Source organism: Asterias amurensis, chromosome 2, assembly GCF_032118995.1.
Source record: "Asterias amurensis chromosome 2, ASM3211899v1".
Classification (NCBI taxonomy): Eukaryota; Metazoa; Echinodermata; class Asteroidea; order Forcipulatida; family Asteriidae; genus Asterias; species Asterias amurensis.
In genome coordinates this window covers 14384646-14404289 of record NC_092649.1, presented here as the reverse complement: position 1 = coordinate 14404289, position 19644 = coordinate 14384646, and the positions used below count along the sequence as shown (strand labels likewise).

Here is a 19644-nt window from a genome sequence, read left to right as displayed (position 1 = left end):
TTGAAGACCCATTGGCACGATTGCGCCATACACATTCCTTTACACACCTTATAAATACCCAATGCTCTTTTCCCAATATGCATCCCAAAACCTCACTGCAAGTGACTGCAGAAGCGGTACGTAAACAAAGTATACATTAATTTACAGTATGATCTTACACCCTGGCCCAATATCACAGAGCTGCTTAGGCACATTGTAAAGCAGCTAAGCAAAATTAGGCTTCCCTGGGCAAAATTTCATGGCTCTGCTTACCATAAACAAAGAATCAGCACTTGCAAAGCAGGGAATTCTGTGCTTAGCAAGCATATTTCTAGCAAGCATATTTCTGGCAAGCATATTTCCGGCTTAGCTGCGCGTTTGCATACTAAGTTACTAGGCATTCTTCGCTTATACACAGCTAGCGCAGAAATTTCACGGAAAATGGTAATTGTAAGCGCAGATTTTTGCAGTAAGCAGAGCTATGAAAATGGACCATGAGAATGGTTACCAACCAAAGAACCATACTACATACATGTTCAATCTGTGACTGGTATCCTGCATATTTTGATTAGGAGAAACATTTTAAGTACCACTTTCTACTCTAGCAGTTCTATAAAATGGGGCCAAACTGGTAATATTCTCCCCTACACGTACAGAACCAACATGGAGGCTACACAATGAATATGAATGAAGTATGGGATTGTAGTGGATGGATGAAAACTTACCAGAGAAACCATGTGCTGACTTGGCTGAGAACACACGACCCACTGTGTCGTCCGGACCCATACACACCGGATCCATGATGAAACCCTGCTCATATTTCTACAAAGACAACAAATAGTTTGATTTTTTATTTTTCTACAAACATGTACACAGTATGCAAATATCACTTCCAACCAAAGTATCATTATTTGGATTTTACTATACACTGCATACTCAGTACTTTCCTGAGTTCTGTGAGAAAAATCCAAAGGCAAATCACTCAGGTGGGAATGGAATAAGCGGCCTTTACATTGCTAGAGCTATAATGTAGTCGATGGCAAGAGGTCGCTCTAATCCTAAGCAGCAGGCATGGCGGTTACCGTAACAAAATTATACTCTTTATACCCAATGCAAAAGTTCACACAAAACACAAGTATTGTTGTAAATGTAAATTCAAATACACGAACGGCTTCCAATAAAAACTTTGGTCAGCCACTCCACCCCAAATCTCACCCTGGCATACATTGTCTTATAAAAAACTACTTAGTTCTACATATATACACTTGCTCCGTCGGCTACTAAAGACCTGTATCCTACTTTAAAATTGTCATATTTCTTCCTTTTCAGATGTGAACACATACTGTACTTTTTGTATGTAATAAAACAAATGTTTTTAATTTAAAACCAATTTAAAGTCTTTAAATAAGCAATTTCATATAATAGTACAAAGGTACCCAAACACCATGGACATGAATATATTATTATAATGCAGAGTTGTGAAAGGCCGATGTCACATCCAAAACACATCTTAATCATTGTAGGTTGACTGCACATTGTAAAAATACGTTTGTAATATTGTCGGTTGGTATGTTTTCTTTGTTCATTTGATTGATAGTGACTGAACAGTCAATGAGAGGTTTGACTTCACATCTAGGCCGACTAATCGTCTAGTGCACAAACTGTACATGTATCAAATTAAAAACATCAATCATCTTGCTTGGTTGGTGCAGGACTCACAATTAACACATGACGCCTGTGATTAAAGGGTTGGGACAGTAAACTCACAATGGGGCAGGCCTGGTGGTCTTGAGTTTTTAATTGGAACAAAATTCCTCATTGTGTAATGTCTTTGTGAAAAAAATGTTGACTGTAATGCAGTGGACACTATTGGTAATTACTCAAAATAATGATTGCCATAAAACCTTTCTTGGTGATGAGTAATGGGGAGAGGTTAATGGTATAAAATATTGTGAGAAACAGCTCCCTCTGAAGCGCCATAGTTTTTAAGAAAGAAGTAATTTTCCACGAATTTGATTTCGAGACCTCAGATTTAGAACTTGAGGTCTCGAAATCAACCATCTAAACGCACACAACTTTGTGTGACAAGGGTTATTAATGTTTGGGAAAAATACTGGACTGCAAGACTAATCTTTGGCTGTGGGTTTACTGGCCCAATACTAAAAATACAATCTTTGATAGTTCTCCACACGCAGTTTAGGACAGGTGCCCCGGTCGCCCGTACTAACAAGGAACTCAAGGCGCTTTTTTCAGAAAGAAATTATAATACCCAATAATTTATTTAGCACCTAATAAGGGTTTACAAGGTGCTATGGTGCATTCAGCAGCCACAGCCAGGAACACTGGGGGGAACCCCTTCTCTTAGCCCTAAGTGTTGCTGGGAAATTTTAAGCACATAACACAAAGCAGTCCCATCCAAAAGAGGATGTGTGGCCAAGTGATTTTTCCACACACTGAATATAAAAGGAGACAGTGATTTACACAATTACAATATGAATGCTATCAATTAGTAAGCTTCTTTAATGAGGCAATGACTTAATTAGGTGTAATTAGTTTCCTGCTGATACTAACCTTTACTCTGCGAACCTCATTTGCTTGAAATTCTGGGGTACAGTTGTGATGAATAATGCCTATACCGCCACATAGCTGTGTATGGAAGAAATAAATAATGGCAGAGATTATATGTACATTGTAGGCTGCATTGTGTGTAATACCGGAATGAAATTTGATTATAAATGTTAACAATCCTGAAAATTGACGTCCACATAGGTGTGGGTTCCCCCTGTTCTAGACCCAGAACCTCCACGATGTCACAATTTCGTTGGAGGGGGGGGGGGGGGGGGTTACAGACTCTGTGCTTGCATTATTCAGAAGGTTTACAGACTCTGTACATCACCAGAACTATACAACAATCAAACACTTTAGATCTTGGCTGTGCTCCGTGGTCATAATGGGTTGATGTGGCTGGCAGCCAAAGGCGCCCTTGCTTGTCTGCTTCTCAAACACATTGTAGCTGCATCCTTCGTAATTCAGCTCTTAGCTGCGAGTAAGGATGTTTAGCCCCCAAATTATTGTTATTATTAGTATTACATTGGCGATTTCTCTGCTGTACAAGAAAACATGAAGGCTCCAGGATATCTTGCGAACATCCTAAAGACAAATCCAGAGAAATAAAACGCCTTGTTTTCAAGCACTATGCAGTAACGAGATCATTTTAACTCAAACAGGACTTAAACATTTTTTTTGATCACTCATTAAATTTCTTCTTGTGTGCGTTGTGTATCCTTGGTCAAAGACATTGATTCATTGTTATTATAATATTTAAATGTCAGACAAACTGCCCATTTTTCTTGCGATCACCATAGTACAGTACACTCAAGAACGTAAAACATTGACAATGGCTTTGATGCGTACGTACGTCGGTGAAATTTGACACATGCATATGTACACTACATGTAAAATACAGGTACTTGAATGACGTCACAATATCAAGCTTCTATATTTAGGGTCAGTACAGAGTGAAATTACTACATATTTATGAAGACTTGCTTTGTGTATGACGTGGTCGGCCATGAGCCTTTTCTGTTGGTATGCTGCTATTTTTACCAGCCAGTTTATGACTTTGATCTTGTGTACAATGAAGGCGAGACTATCTTTCCTAGTCAGATGGCTTCAGCAAAACATTGTAAATGATTTATACATCTTTTTAAATTGTATTGTAACTGCTTACAATCAGTGTTTCAACTTTGTAATTTGTATGTCTTTTCATATTTCAAATAATATCAGGAATTCAACTCTTTTCCTACACAGCGAAAAAAAAATAATGAAAAATCAAGAAAGCAATCTTACCGCCATGGCGATGGCCATTGAAAACTCTGTCACTGTGTCCATGGGTGAAGACACAAACGGTGCCTTTAAGATGATCTTCTTAGTAAGAGCTGAAGTAAGATCCTGCATAAAACAAACATCACAACAAACATTCCTTAATTTCATTGAGGTAACAATTAAATCAGGAATCATTCTGATGCAGCCTTACACCGACTTGTGAAATAAAGGTACATCATACTCACTATTTTTCCAGAGTCGATTTGGGCAAATTATGGCCAAAAATTTTGGGCGATTATTTAATTTATTTTTACAAAAAACATTGAATGAAAACTATTGAAAAGAATGCAATAGATCACTCAGTTGTAGAGATTTTAAAACCAAGATAAATACATAGAAAACATTCAAAGTTGTTTTAATTCCATTTGCTTCGGCCATCCATTTTTGTCTAAGAATGCCCCTCAGCTCCTGAAATAATCTGGTGGAGAACCCTGTGTGTGAACATGGTGAAAATAACATGGGGTGGCCGGGTGGCAACATCCAGGGATTTCCTGACGCCGATTTCACAAAGGGCTCAGATTGATCCTTAGTGCGAATCAATCTTAATTGCCAAGTGTGACCACACAATACAAACCAATCTTAGATGAATCTTTGTGAAATCTAGCCCTGGACTTTCATTTTCAGGGGAGTTGGCTCTGTGGTTGGAAGTGAGTGTTGCATATGTAAGTTAAAAGGTGCATGTACCTAGTTAAATATATGTGTAACTGAACTGTCAAGGACAAAAATGTGTTACTAGTTCAAATAATTCAAACTACGTACGGTACACTTTGTCACCTAGAATGCAGTCAGCTGCCAAGACCAAGGTCTTTTCAAATTGTGCATCGACAATCAAGAAAAATATATCAAATAATAATCGGCCGAACAGATGGGATTGGTTTCAAGATATGGATGTGATTGTGTCATCATGACACAGGGAGAACAGAGGCCACATGGTGTTTTTCTGCTGTTTGTCAAAGGGCTTTGTTTTATCTGGTGTTTCAAGCGTTGTAGATCAAACCAACTTTGCAATTATGATAATATAATGTACAATGCTTTTAAAGGCAGTGGGGCAATTACTCAAAATAATTATTAGCATAAAACCTAACTTGGTAACCAGTAATAGGGAGCTGTTGTTGTCAGTATAAAACGTTCTGAGAAACAGTACGCTCTGAAGCCATGTAGTTTACAAGAAAGAAGTTATTTTGCACGAATATGATTTCGAGACCTCAGAAATAGATTTTGAGGTCCCGAAATCAAGCATCTGAAAGTACACAACTTTCTGTGACAAAGATGTTTTTTCTTTCATTATTATCTCACAAGTTCAACAACCAATTGAGCTCAAAATTTCACAGGTTTGTTATTTTATGCGTTGAAATACACCAAGTGAGAAGACTGGTGTTTAGCAATTACCAATAGTATCCAGTGTTTTTAAAGGCCTTGAATTACAAGGAGGTTATGGAGGGCAAGGCAACTGCTGGCCCCTGGTCTTGGCGTTGGTGCCCCAAGCCTGTATACTTTGTTTTTGAAAGGGCAATAGGCACAAAGGCATTCTTTCCTAAGTTTAGGTTCTACCTCGTTGGTTCAGGGCACCTTAAAGGAACACGTTGCCTTGGATCGGTCGAGTTGGTCTTTGAAAATCGTTCTGTAACCGTTTGTTGTAAAATTTATATGGTTAGAAAGATATTGTAAAAGTAAAATACAATGATCTACACATATATGCCTCGAAATTGCGTGGTTTTCTTTTTACCCTGTCGACTAACACGGTCGGCCATTTATGGGAGTCAAAATTTTGACTCCCATAAATGGCCGACCGTGATAGTTTTTCGACGTAAAAGGAAAACCGTGCAGTTTCGAGTGATACTTGTGTGGATCATTATATTCTACTTTTAAAACATCTTTCTAACCATATGCATTTTATAACAAACGGTTTCAAACGCTTTTAATAGACCAACTCGTCCGATCCAAGGCAACGTGTTCCTTTAAGGAAATTGTAAATTTCTACTGAGCATTTCAAGGGCACAAGGCAATGACCAGGCGGCATGGAGGCATTCACCTTTGTTGCCTCTGTGAAGAATCAGCATTGTGCCCCTTTAAAAAGGCAATGACCCTGAATCTGAAAGCAAATTACAAACTTTTATCCAAAGTGTTCTAAAAAATTATGACAATATTGTCGTCTGAAGTGCCCCTGCTGATTAGAAAAACAAATACTGTATCTCCAAAGATTGCCTGCAAACAACTTTTTTTTAAATTCTGTGTTGTCCGTTTGCATGCTGCCCTCAGTCAATGTGATTTAGCCAGTGAGCAGTTGGCACCCGTGCTGTCACCTTGCTTTAATGTGGATGGATTTAATGTTTTTGATGTACATGTAAACACTGTGGGAGTTTTTTTACTGTGAAAGAAAGTACATGTAGTAGACGATGGTATTTAAATGAAAGTTTCAAACATTATGACCATTCTAGGAAATATTGCCTATTATTCCAAACAGCTTAGATTTTGTACCCACATTCCCTAAGAATTTAATGCCGACTGGTCAGTATCAATTTAATGCGAAAGACTTGCACACCTGGCCCATCACATACTTGTTTAATTGTACATTATCTATGCCTGAATCTGAACAGTTATTTTTTTTTAGAATTTTCTAGATTACCCATGGGATGCACAATGTATTTCAAATTTCCTTATTCCTGAAACATGAAATAATTCTACTAACAGAAAAAAGCTATATGTTGAGGCCAATCGGTTCTTACAATGTACATTAGTTGTTTACCACGCTCAGAAAATGTACATGTACATCATACAGTGAAAATGTACTGTAGTACCTCATATGAGATTATTTTTAGTACTTCAATTATAACGTGTAACATGTTTTAAAATTGCCTTTGTCAGATCCAACACAAATTTGCAAATTAAACCACAGTGTACACTACAACGTGCAATTTTAATTACTTTGTAAGTGAAACAACCTTGCAGGTTTGAGTTTGTTGGTTTATTTCTAAATATCACGATCGAGATATATAATCTTAAGGTAACACAATGAACGAGCGCACTTCGTAATAAATAAAAATTCACAACTTAACGAATTAAAGTGTACTTCATGAAAGCCGTAAGATGCATGAATACAACAATTTGCTAATTTCGTAGCGCATAGTACGAAACATAACATAATTTATGATGCATTTTCACTTTGCTCTTAGTAATTATAAGTGGCAATATTCCCCTCTGTAATGTAACAGCATTTCCGATGGTAAAAATAGTTGCTACGGTAACCAAAAAGAACAAAAGATGATGACGTCTGTCTCACAAATTATGAATAGGCCTATCAGCCTAAGACTCCTTGAGAACAAAACAGCAGTCATAACTTAGAAGTTATAAATAGATGGCAGACGGAAATCAATATCATATCTTTCTACAGTACTGTTTGTAGATGAATGGGAGTAACCAGGACTTCATTTTTGAGCTGGTGTCTGAAACAAATTTTGAAGGGGCTGTCGCAGCATTTCCATGGAATTTTTTTCCCATAAGTCAGGGGCAAATTCTTTGAAGGGGTGCCAAGAAGGGCCACGACCGCGTGGCAGCAGCAGCATTTGCCCAATCAAAGAATATTAAAAAGTAGTAGTGAGAGTAGTAGAAGAAGAAAAATATATATTGGTTAATAAAAAAAAAAGGGTTGGTATTTAAGAGGCAGTGTAACTTTCAACCCGCTATTTATAAATCTGTAAAGGGGTCAAAATCAAGTGTATTTTAATGGTAGTCAGCAAGGCTAGTAATCAATAATTGTTAGTAGCCCTAATGGGATTTTGGTAGCCAAAAAAACATATTATGTCTTGCGTCACGGCTAAAACTTTACAATAGCACAGTTCTTTATTGTTTGTGATGATGATTTTTGCATTATTTTTCCAATAGCCCGCAATGCTATCAAACTGAAAAAATCAGTAGCCCATCTGTAAATCTATCTGGTAGTCCAGGGCTAGCGGGCTTGTGGCAATTTTGACCCCTGCTGTTGAACATGCAACTAAGACAACACAAATTTTGAGAAGCATTTTGTTTTGATTTTAATTTCTCAAAAAAAGATTACTCTTATACATTTATAAATGACTTACCACTTCATCTGCTGTGAAATCGATGTACCCTGGCAAGATCAAAAAATCACTACAAGGAGAAAGAAATTATAAATGAGTCAGATTTTAGTAATAACAATTAATATTCTGTATACTTGATTGCAAGTCTGTGACCATGTTTTTTGTGTTTTCCTGATAGCGCACAGTAAGGCATAACAAAAAATATGTTACGTATGTTGGCATAACAGGCCCCCAAAAATAGTGTAGGTAGGTGGGGATTTAAAAAAAAATTCCCCACTCCCAGCAATGAAAATGACGTGTTTTCTAATGTTTTAGCCGGTAACAAAGAAAACAAGGCTTCACACAATAAAAAGTTCATTTTAAACCTTGATGACATTTTTTATGTCTTTAAAGACACTGGACACTATTGGTAACTTTTGTCAAAGATCAGTCTTCTCACTTTCTGTATTTCAACATGTTATGCATGAAATAACAAACCTGCGAAAATTTGAGCTCAATCGGTCATCAAAGTTGGGGATAATAATGAAAGAAAAAACACCCATTGTCACACGGAGTTATGCGCTATGCATGCTTGATTTCGAGACCTCAAATTCTAAATCTGAGGTCTCAAAATCAAATCTTCCTTCTCGAAAACTATGTCACTTCAGAGGGAGCTGTTTCTCACAATGTTTTGTACTATCAACCTCTCCCTAATACTCGTAATCAAGAAAGGTTGTATGATAATAATTGAGAGTAATTACCAATAGTGTCCACTGCCTTTGAAAAAAATAAAAATATCAAGGGTTGCCATATTTTTAGGGTAGGTCAGGTTAACATTTTTTTGTTATGCCTATAAAGCTAAGTAAAGGGTACCCTAGATGAGGAAATTGTAAATTTCTATTGTTAGCATTTCAATGGCACCAAGGCAATGACCAGAGAGGCGGAGGCAATCACCTTCGTTGCCCTCTATGATGTATATTCATTAGTCCTGCAGTTGTAAGCATTCTGTACTTTTTGTTCAGAATGTTGTTTCGTTCATGATGTGTTTAGTGGTCAACATTGGAGCTCCTTTACATCTAAAAGTGGTAAACAAATCAAGCACTGCATGTAGGCCAACAAAAAATGGGTGAAATTGTAAGAGTTCAAACAAGATTCTTGGATGGACGAGTTTCCATAACCACTGATGTCTCTAGTATTGTCCTTAGGACACCTTGCGGTGCATGCACCAAGACACGCATTCTTTCTAAAGGGGATGTGAACATTTAAACAGAGGCCATCACACCATTCTGGTCGTAATACATACAAATGAAGTTTGACAAGCACTTTATAACAAAATAACTTTCAGATTTCTTATTTCTACTTTTTGAAGAATTGAAAGAAACTTGGATACACTTAGAAGACTTGCACGTAACCACACTATTTAGTAAACTGGGGCCTACAACTTTAAATTGGTGGTGTGGGTAGACCACTTAACCAGGACACGCTACCTCCTTCAACCAACTGATATTAAACTATAGAGCGATGAACCTAAACACCTGAACTTTGCAATAATCTAATCTTTTACAGGGTGACTCCCATTGAAATTTAACTCCCACATAACACTAAAATGCTAAATTTTATAAATTCAATAATACACAAAAATACTTATAAATAAATCTCACAGCTTTTTTACAGTAATAAGGAAATTGTTCATTGACTCTTGAACTTTTATTCCCAGCTCAATTTAGTATTGGGAGTCCAAGGGCACTTCAAGTTATTTTACCTCCAAATAAAAACACCCCTTCATTATGCTACATGTATGATGGTGGAATTTTCAAAACTCTCTACACCTCTCACGCCAAATAAGATGGAGAGATTTCCATATAATATTTAGATGCCAGACTCTTTGTACTTTTTGCCACTTCATACCCTGGACACTTTGTACCTTCGGGACACTTCGTACAGGTTACCAATTTTGTAATTTTGTATTGCCAGCACAGTGCGAAGTGAACGTTAGCCGGGTCACTACTTCTAGTTTCTAGAAGAAGTACCGGGTCATGTTGTTTCTTGTTTGTATAACTGTTTTAATAAATTTAAGTGACTATGTGCGTTAATGACTGGTTTTTTAAATCAATCAAAATATAAGGAATGAATTGTCATTTCTGCTTGAATAATTTAATGTTTTAAAATTTTCTAGAATTTTGGGGGGCGGGCGGTGGTATTTGAAAGTTCTTCATTTTATCAGTGACATGTAATTACTAATTATTTTGATAATAAATAAGTATTATTTTATTCTAGTCGAGTCTAAAGTTTATAGTTACAACGGGCCACTATCTTAATTATATTATTAAATTTTGCCACCACTTTTTCACTCATTATGATTAATCCTTACATTACAAAAAGGAATTATTGTTGAGTAAATTAGTACTTACTTGACTATTCATATGAAAAAGTGGTGGCAGGATACGGATTTAATTTACAGTATGCGTATTCCTTCTTGGGGGTTGGGGATCTTTTTTTCATGATAAAAACAATAAAAATATTATTATTGGATAACTTTCCGTATGGCGCCACCACTTTTTCACTCGTTTTTACAAAAAGGGATATATCAATCAGGTAAATTAGATACTATATTATTTTATTTTGAATGAAAAAGTGGTGGCGCCATACAGAAACTTTTCCTTATTATTAAGTGCAGATAAGGCCGACGCTGTTTGATTTCTCATATTTGTGTGGTGCACGTTTAAAGCCATTATACACTTTCGGTAAACAGTATTGTCAAAATCCCACACTTCGTGTATCACAACTTATATATAAAATAACAATCCTGTGGAAATTTAGGCTCAATCGGACATCGGAGTCGGGAGAAAATAACGGGAAAACCCACTCCCGTTTTTGCGCGTTTCGCCGTGTCATGACATGTGTTTATAACAAATCAGTAATTCTCATTAACGAGAATTTATATTGTTTTACCGTTTTCTCAAAAAGTAAAGCATTTCATGGACTAATATTTCAAGAGAAGTCTTTCACCATTACCTTCTGTAAACCCTGTAAATTATTTGTAAATCTGTGAACTTTTTTTTTTTTTCTGTACCGAAAGGGTCCAATGGCTTTAACAGCACTAACACGAGAGTTATGTGAGTAATGTCAGGTTCAGATCATGATATAATAAAGATTACGGATTGACTTGCATACAAACAGTCGACGGGTTCACAATCATAATCACACACTGCACTGGGTTTTCGTTATGTACAAAAACGTGCACATTGGACACATATTGGACACATTGTAAATAAAAGAAACTGTGAAAACAGACTGAACAAACGGAACAAACTACTCACTTGTAAGTCAGTCCATCACCCAATCCGAATAGCTGTGCCCCCGCCAGTCCATCATCAATGGCAGGGTCGGGAATCTTGCCGTCAGAACTCACCAAATAGTCCGCCATCTTTCTGTTTTAATTTGCAAATGAAAATATTTGTGTGAACACAAAAACATGCAGCGTACTAATCCGTTACAATGTTTTGGGACGCCATCAACGACCTTATTACACGTGCATGAAAGTGCGCATGCGCACCAAACGGTCGTTTTCTACCTGCCACGCTTTTTTACACTGACAGCCCCCAAAATTGCCCTATTTATCAGGCCTACACCACACAACACATCATATCGACGAAGGCGAACTCGATTGGTAGCCTGGAAAAGGCCTGCTAGTTTTGTGTCGAATTGGTTTTTTTCTTTTTTTTCTCGAGTGTGTTAATGAGGATACGCGAACTACATAAATTAATTAAAGTTGGGCTATTATCTTAATCCCAAAATAATTAATGTAATGCTCTCCCCTCAGAAACAGCCGCTTACCCCAAAAATTACTTGTTATGTACATGAATATGCAATGCCAGCCAGACGTGAAAACCCTACTTTTAGAATCTTAGAAAATGTTAAAAGTTTGTTTGTTTGTTTATTTGTTGTTTGTTTGGGGTATGGTTTGCTTGATTGTTTTGTTGAAACCCCCATTGAAAAGCACAATAAATTTGATTTTTCGAGGTACCCCCTCCCAACTTTTTGTTCGAATGGGGTAGACTTGTTCTGCTAGAGTGACAGTGGGCTTTCGTATAATTTATTTATATTATTTACGTTTCATCTTCTGCTCCTTTTTTTAGGGGCCTACCTTTTTAAAGGAACACGTTGCCTTGGATCAGTCGAGTTGGTCTTTGAAAAGCGTGTGTAACCGTTTGTTATGAAATGCACATGGGTAAAAAGATGTTGTAAAAGTAGAATACAATGATCCACACAAACATGCCTCGAAATTGCACGGTTTTCCTTTTACCTCGTCGACTAACACGGTCGGCCATTTATGGGAGTCAAATTTTTGACTCCCACAAATGGCCGACAGTGTTAGTTCGCACAGTAAAAGGAAAACCACGCAATTTCGAGGCAAACTTGTGTGGATCATTGTATTCTACTTTTAAATTATCTTTACAACCATATGCATTTTATAACAAACGGTTACAAACGCTTTTTTATAGACCAACTCGTCCGATCCAAGGCAACGTGTTCCTTTAATCATTGGTTTATTTATTTAACTTCTCATTGCAACTAGTGCAATCCTCACTTTTTTAGGAAATGCCCCCAGAACCAGAGGCACTTTTGTTTACTCTAGTGTACGGATGACTTTATCTCACACATATCAAAATATCGCATAGTGATGTTATCATAAAGCATACAGAGATTATATTATAGGCTATTTACAAAGCAGTAACTTCAGATTATAGTATAATCAACAAAATACTAACAAACATTTCTGATAAAAAATGATCCACCTATATTTTGAAACAGTTGGCATTAAGCAGCTCTTTGGAATATTGATGATTTGCTCAATTTCCTGACGGTCCACACATACAATGGCATCCATATTATTATCCACCTTTGTGTGTAGTGTTGTCCTGTCATCTATGCTTCAAAGGTGCGCCACCAACCCCGCCCCCCCCCCACCACAACCATAGTCGTCTTATAAACATAACAATTATTACAGCAAAGATTAACTAAAGAAGATTAGCCGAACGCAGAAACCAACACATCAATAATAGTACGGTACCTCTTAGCTGCCGCGGCAGACGGTGTCACAGTCCCATCCTCTGACCCGCTGCCGTTTGCCGCCTCCTCCGCATCCTCCATGCCATGTTTACTCACATCAGCACTACCTGCAGACGACGATACAGCGACGGCAAAGCCGTTCTCTTCACCACTATCACGGCTCATCTCACTCATGCTTACACACTGATCCATGGTGGAGAGAGCTGTCATCAGCTAGTGGTGGATGAACCGAAATGATGCAGACTGAGACGCGCGCTGATGATGAGAGAGGCTTTTTATATAATAACCATTTTCACCGTCTAGACATCTCATTTCATGGACTCTCCCCCAACCTACAGAGGCCAGTTGATCATCATGAACTTCATGTCTTAGGTCATCACGTTGGGGGAAGATGGGTTATTTTTTATATTCTCAGATCTGATGTGACCATTTTGGTGTGTTTTTTTTATTAACGGATGTATGCAAATAATGTGGCGTCGTAAACAAAGAGAGAAATAAATGAAATTGTTCATTTGGTTTTATTGTAATTTTTATCTCACATAATTTCTTTAGCATTAGTTGTTAGAGGGTTGTGGTGGTGTTGCTGTCGTTGGTTTTCTTGTTTTTCTGTTCAACTGCTGCTGCTGCTGCTGTTGTTGTTGATGCTGTTGCTGCTATAGCTGCTCCTGTTAATTAATATATTAATTAATATTGGGTTAAAAAAAAACCTTGCTTGTTTAAATAGACCTATGTTCGTTTGTTTGGGTAATTGTTGTGCTTGTTTTTTGTGTGTGTATTGTTTGCTTGTTGCTGTTGTTCCCTGTTGTTGTTTTTGTTTTCGTATGCATTTTCACCATAATCCGCAGAGAAATAAATGGGGGGGGGGGGGGGGGCTGATTGTCCCAGGGATGGCCATGGTTGAAGAGTATTCAAAAGAGGGCGCTATCACTTATCAGAAGAAGTACACAGGACGTATGCCCGGGCGTACTGTATGTACTGTGTGCATGTGCTGTTAACACGACAAATCACCGGCGAAGTGGTTTACCGGCGAAAAGGAGGTCATCATAATTCAAAGTAATACTCAATCACCCAAATGGCTGGTGTTCGATCCTTAAAAGTGAGTACTAATATTCATTTCTTTCCGGCCTCTAGGCTAAGTTATGCTGCAAAGATGACCAATTGTTAATGACGACTCGAGCCTTCAAACTTCAACAAGGCTTCATCATTCAATCATGGTGGATTTCTAAAGTAATCACTACACATTTTAGCATATTTATCATTATCGTTATGAATGGGAAAGATTATTGCTGCATGGACAGACCATGAAGGTAGAAATAGAAGAGACATCGCAATATTTGTAGCTCGGTCGTATCTCCATGGTCGTGTGAACAGTTCCGGATCATTGACCAGCAAATCCAGATCACTCAACATTAAAAAGAATTTGTTTATATCTACAAAAAAAGTACAACAATACATTGTAAGACAAATTAATTTACAAAAATTCTAAGCAGTCAATCGTCTCTTTTTTTGAAAGAGAGAAGACAAAAATTAGATACTATATTATTTCATATCGAATGAAAAAGTGGTGGCGCCATACGGAAACTTTTCCGACAAAAAATAGTGGTAATAAATTTAACAGTTCCCAATTGACATGTTTTTGTTTTAAGGGGTTGGTTGGTTTAGTGACCGGTGGAGGTTCAGGTCTAGGGAAGGCGACTGCACAGCGGTTGGTCAACCAAGGAGCTAGAGTTGTTGTTCTTGACCTTCCTAACTCACCGGGAGAAGATGTCGCTAAGGGACTCGGAGACAATTGCAAATTTTCTGCCGGAGATGTAAGTAAGCAGGTGTAAATCATTGGGCAAGAGCACCAAGGCATAATCAAGGTTACCCTTTGACAAAAATGTTAATTTCTACTGTAGCATTTCAAGAGGCGTTGACAAGGGGGCATGGGGGCAATCACCTTTGTAGCCTCCATGTGAAGTATCAGGCCTGGATGCCCTTTATTATTACCCTTGCTATTTTGTGTGATGGTCTATTCTCGCAAATAGCACCTTGTCAAATTAACCCACAGCACCCACAGCAATTACCGTGGTGCCTTGGCTGTTGTTACAAAATGAGATTTTGCACAAGTTTCCCTTTAGAGGAAAATAGCACTGTGCCCCTTCAAGAGAAAAGTTCCAGGCCTGCTTTGTAATTGTATGTACGAATTACCCTGAAATATTTGAGATCTATTGATCATGTCAACTTGTTTGCAAAATGATTAACAATTGGCAGCTGGCAAGACATGGAACTGGTCATATGAGATATACTCCGCTATTTTATCAGTCCAAACCACATTATATTCTTCAGAAATGGAGGAATAGCTAACTTGTTTTCCTTCACCAACAGGTAACCTCAGAGTCTGAAGTAAGCGCAGCCTTAGCTATGGCTAAGAACTCATTTGGCCGATTAGACTTGGCTGTCAACTGTGCTGGAGTCGGTATTGCTGTAAAAACGTATAATTTTAACAAAAACCGAGCTCATCCACTAGCGGACTTCCAGAGAGTTTTAACTGTGAGTATTGTTATTTTCTTATTACCACGGTTACAAAAAACAGAAGATGGGAAGACAAAGAAGCCAAAGCTGAAAGAACCAGTTTGCTATGATAATACTTATGGCAACACTCAATATGTTTTGTCCAATTTTAGACATATGTTCGAATTCACAGAAGACCTACTGGGGAAATTCCCTTTTCTTAAACAAGTGGGCACATGATCAAAATTATGTAACAAACTACACAGCATCATATGAGACTCACAGGGCACTCGTACAAAAACATCAAAGAGCCTGTATCTCTTTCTCAGCTTATCACCTGGTCATCAAAAGATGAAAGGATGAAAAGAATGAAGACAGAAGCTCAGATAGCCTACTGATGTACCTAGTTGCTAGGGACATTGGGGTGCTTCCAGCTGATCCTCCCAACCTAATGAGGGATAGATAAGAATTGACATTAAATCTCAGTATGATTCCAAATCCAAATCAGATTTCGGTCAACTAGAGAGAGAGCTAGATAGAGATAAAGAGAGACAACTTAATATTGTGACCTTTCTTTCAGGTAAACGTTGTGGGTAGTTTTAACGTCATCCGTCTCTCCGCTGGTGAGATGGGCAAGAATGATCCCGGAGCGGATGGACAGAGGGGCGTCATTGTCAACACAGCTAGTGTGGCTGCGTACGACGGACAGATCGGCCAGGCTGCGTATTCAGCATCGAAGGGCGCCATCGTTGGCATGACGTTGCCAATCGCTCGAGATCTTGCCTCGCAAGGGATCAGAGTTTGTACCATAGCACCAGGTGAGAAGAGATGGGTGGTTGGGCAGACTGAGCAACATTTGTCTGGGATTAAACTCTTTAAGATGTATTGTTTGCAGGCCTGTGTGCTTGGTTTTTGAAAGGGAAAGGGCACCAAGACATTTTCTCCTTGGTAAAGGGCACCGTATGAGCAAATCATAAGTTTCTACTGGAGCATTTGAAGAGCACCAAGGCAATGATCATGGGGCATGGAGGCAATCACCTTTGTTGCCTTTGTGAAGTATCGGACTGAGTTTGGAAGGGCAGATTTATCTTTATTAGCAAGATGGGCAAATGTACTGAGGGAGGGTAGATGCTTAACCCTTAAGAGACCATAGTGGCTGGAGACAACTTTGATGATCACAGCAGCAAATGATGACCGCAAGATCTGACTTTCTACTCAACCAAAAAGGTCAAAGTAAAGGTCGTGACTTGAATTGACATTTTCTCAATTTTTCCTATGTTGCAAAGTATGTTCCTTTAAAAAAATAATAAAAAAAGTTTTAGACTTTTTGTTTTTAAACTATCCCTGACACTTTCAATAAAACCATGTTTGGGTGTATGGTAATGATTATATAGAAACGTAAACTAAAGATTTAGAGACTATCCTGAAATCAGGAAAATTCTTGAGAAATCGCAAGCCTTCTTTGATTGACTTCAAACCATGATGAAACCATTGATGTAAGCCAAGTCTTCAAAGCATTTTTACTTTTCATGTGTTTGTTGTTTCTTCAGGATTGTTTGACACACCACTTCTAGCATCGCTACCAGAGAAGGTGAAGACCTTCTTAGCTCGTATGGTTCCGTTTCCTAGTCGTCTTGGCCACCCTGACGAGTACGCACACATGGTTCAGTGTATCATTGAGAATCCCATGATGAATGCCGAGACAATTCGTCTAGATGGGGCCATAAGGATGCAGCCTTAGATTAATGGACATTGGTGTGGATAGGTGACATACGCACACATTGGCATGGGATATATTTGTTTAGATGATCTTCTCGTCGGGGGTACTCAGCCAACTGCCACAAGGGGATATAAACACCAAGCTGGTGACAGCCAATCTCTTTCATACAAACATTGGTTTAACATTTATGATTATGTATTGCACAAATCAAGAAATTGTGATTCAGTAATTAGACGACATAATTATTCTAGACATTGTGGAAGAAAGGGATCTGTTTGTTTAGAAGATCTTCCTGTCAAGGAAAACTTGGCAAAATCCCACAATGGGATACAAGCACCAAGCTGGCAACAGCCAATCTCTTTCATACACACATTGGTTTAACATCTATGATTATGAATTGCACAAACTAAGAAATTATGATTCGGTAACTAGAAGTCAATACTTATTCTAGTCATTGTGAAATCAGCGGTTTGCTCGGTAGGATTGGAACCCTTGTAATTGCAAGTCCTGCAATCTAACCACTTGACCACGGAGACCCGATCATCTTTCCATCAAGTTGATTGATATTGTCTTTTAGACTCACATGTACATTGGTGTAGGATTTACATTCCTGTGCAAATGGGTAATAATATAAATGTCACTTCAAAGTTGGGTCGACTTGGGTGGGGTAAATGGGGCCTACCAGGTACAGGTTGAAAGGAACAGATTGAAAGGAACATGGTTTGAGGAAATTTTCAACTAAATTATTGCGCATGAATATTTTTGAAATTACAGGGTAACAAAAACAGGAAATAAATAGTTCAGCCGATCAGTCCAAAATCCAACCCTGTCAGTTTTCTGACTTTGTGTGAGATGGTCGTGGAATTCCTATTACATATCATTGGAGCAGGAATTCACTTTGTCAAAACATTTGGATGTTGAGTTATTACAGAATGAAGTATTTTGGGGGATAGAGGAAGATCCTACAACCAAAGACATTAGGGGGAATTCAAGTCAATTCTAATCATGGTGTGATTTTAATTATATCTGTTGATGTTATAATATCTGAAATAATTTAACTGTACAGTGTAATTAAAGTCGGGACAAGCCTCGAGTCGGAGAACAACCATGCATGTCATCTTGAGTCGAGTTTATTATGCTGCTTAGCACGGCCCTGTTAACTGCTAAGCAGAGAACTTCAGCCTCGCTTCCTAATGTACCTTTTTGATCCCTCTTGTCACTAGACCCCCAGAAAGAAGACACCAAACAAACCAACACCAATTGGCTTTATTAAGCCACTACCTTTGCCCGCACGCTTGTGATAACATTGCAAGTACTTGTTGAGCACTTGGCACGTCAAAATACAAGTACTTTGTCGTGATCACAGTTCAGACCTTTACGAGGTCACCCTAAACTGAATGCATGTACATGTATAAGGTTTCTAAACATTTTATAAGATCAAATAAGGGAGATCAGTTCTCGAGGTCTCTTTTGTTGGCTACTTCAGAGCTTGAGCACACTAATAGCTTGGATCATTCAACTACATTCCTTAAACTCTGAAAGCGCGCTGTTTTTATAGTGCTTTACCGCAATTGAGTGCATCCCAAAGAACTCGTTAGTGTCTCGGCAAGATGTGTGGAACTGTGTACGAAACATTTCATGCAATTATGAACATAGCACCATGTACAGGGATGAGAGTCATTGCGCACAAAAAGGTCTGAAACTACACATGTAGGATACAAATTCTGCTGATTTATGTTGAAAGTATGTTTTTTTTTCCACCTGTACGGTAACCCCTGGAGTTATAGATTCCACTGAGCTTTTAGTGAACAGTGTTCTCAGCACTAGAGAAGTTGGTCAAAGAGCAGGATTTTGTTTTATCGTTGAAAAAGAAACAGCTGGTTTTCTTCACCAGGCCAACTTGAAAAGTCTGAATTCAGATAAAAGTCTGACAAATCTCATCCCTGGATGTAACAGTTTACAAGGCGTTGTGGTGCAGTCTGGAGCCAACTACACCCGTAAATAGTACCCAGTACCTTCTCTTAGCAATGAGTGTACTGGGGCGGATTTCACAAAGGTAGTCCTAACTTAAAACTAGTCCTAGGCAATGCAAAGAGATAGGACTGGTCCTAAGTTAAGACCAGTAACTCATCCTAACTTGGGACTGGTCCTATCTCTTAGCATTGCCTAGGACTAGTCCTAAGTTAGGACTACCTTTGTGAAATCCACCCCTGGGTTCTAAAACTTCTTTCACATGCATTACACAACACACTAGATCTACGGCTTCATGTCCGATCCGAAGGACAAAGCAAAAATGATCAACTGTCTTTCGTTCGGACACATACTAAGACCGCAGGCCTCAAACCTACATTCTGGTTTTCTCGAGTCCAGTGCGCTTGACCTCTCGGCCACAGCGCACCTAATTAAACTCCCATTAATATGCATACATGAAGTTGAATCACACAAATATGGGGGTTG

The 19644-nt window shown here is 38.3% G+C and overlaps 2 protein-coding genes across 5 annotated transcripts in view; one reads left to right on the top strand and one right to left on the bottom strand.

Annotated features, from left to right (window-relative positions):
* Positions 1-13207, bottom strand: part of LOC139953232 (inosine-5'-monophosphate dehydrogenase 1b-like) — a 36491-nt gene extending 23284 nt beyond the window's left edge. The window contains exons 1-6 of one of the 4 annotated variants that reach the window (XM_071952699.1): positions 12976-13207; positions 11222-11332; positions 7944-7992; positions 3829-3930; positions 2551-2625; positions 705-801 (exon numbers count right to left, since the gene is read on the bottom strand). In XM_071952699.1, the coding sequence (XP_071808800.1) occupies positions 705-801; positions 2551-2625; positions 3829-3930; positions 7944-7992; positions 11222-11332; positions 12976-13184 (643 nt within the window). In that variant the 5' untranslated portion in view covers positions 13185-13207. The remainder of the gene's footprint in view (positions 1-704; positions 802-2550; positions 2626-3828; positions 3931-7943; positions 7993-11221; positions 11333-12975) is intronic. The other 3 variants (XM_071952708.1, XM_071952716.1, XM_071952723.1) reach the window with 3 other exon arrangements.
* A 720-nt stretch (positions 13208-13927) lies between these two features.
* Positions 13928-18292, top strand: LOC139951727 (3-hydroxyacyl-CoA dehydrogenase type-2-like). The gene is made up of 5 exons (XM_071950780.1): positions 13928-14070; positions 14621-14785; positions 15342-15506; positions 16048-16285; positions 17018-18292. Exons 1-5 carry the CDS (start codon positions 14047-14049, stop codon positions 17206-17208), a joined length of 783 nt encoding a protein of 260 aa, XP_071806881.1. The 5' UTR covers positions 13928-14046; the 3' UTR covers positions 17209-18292.
* Positions 18293-19644: the final 1352 nt, after the last annotated feature.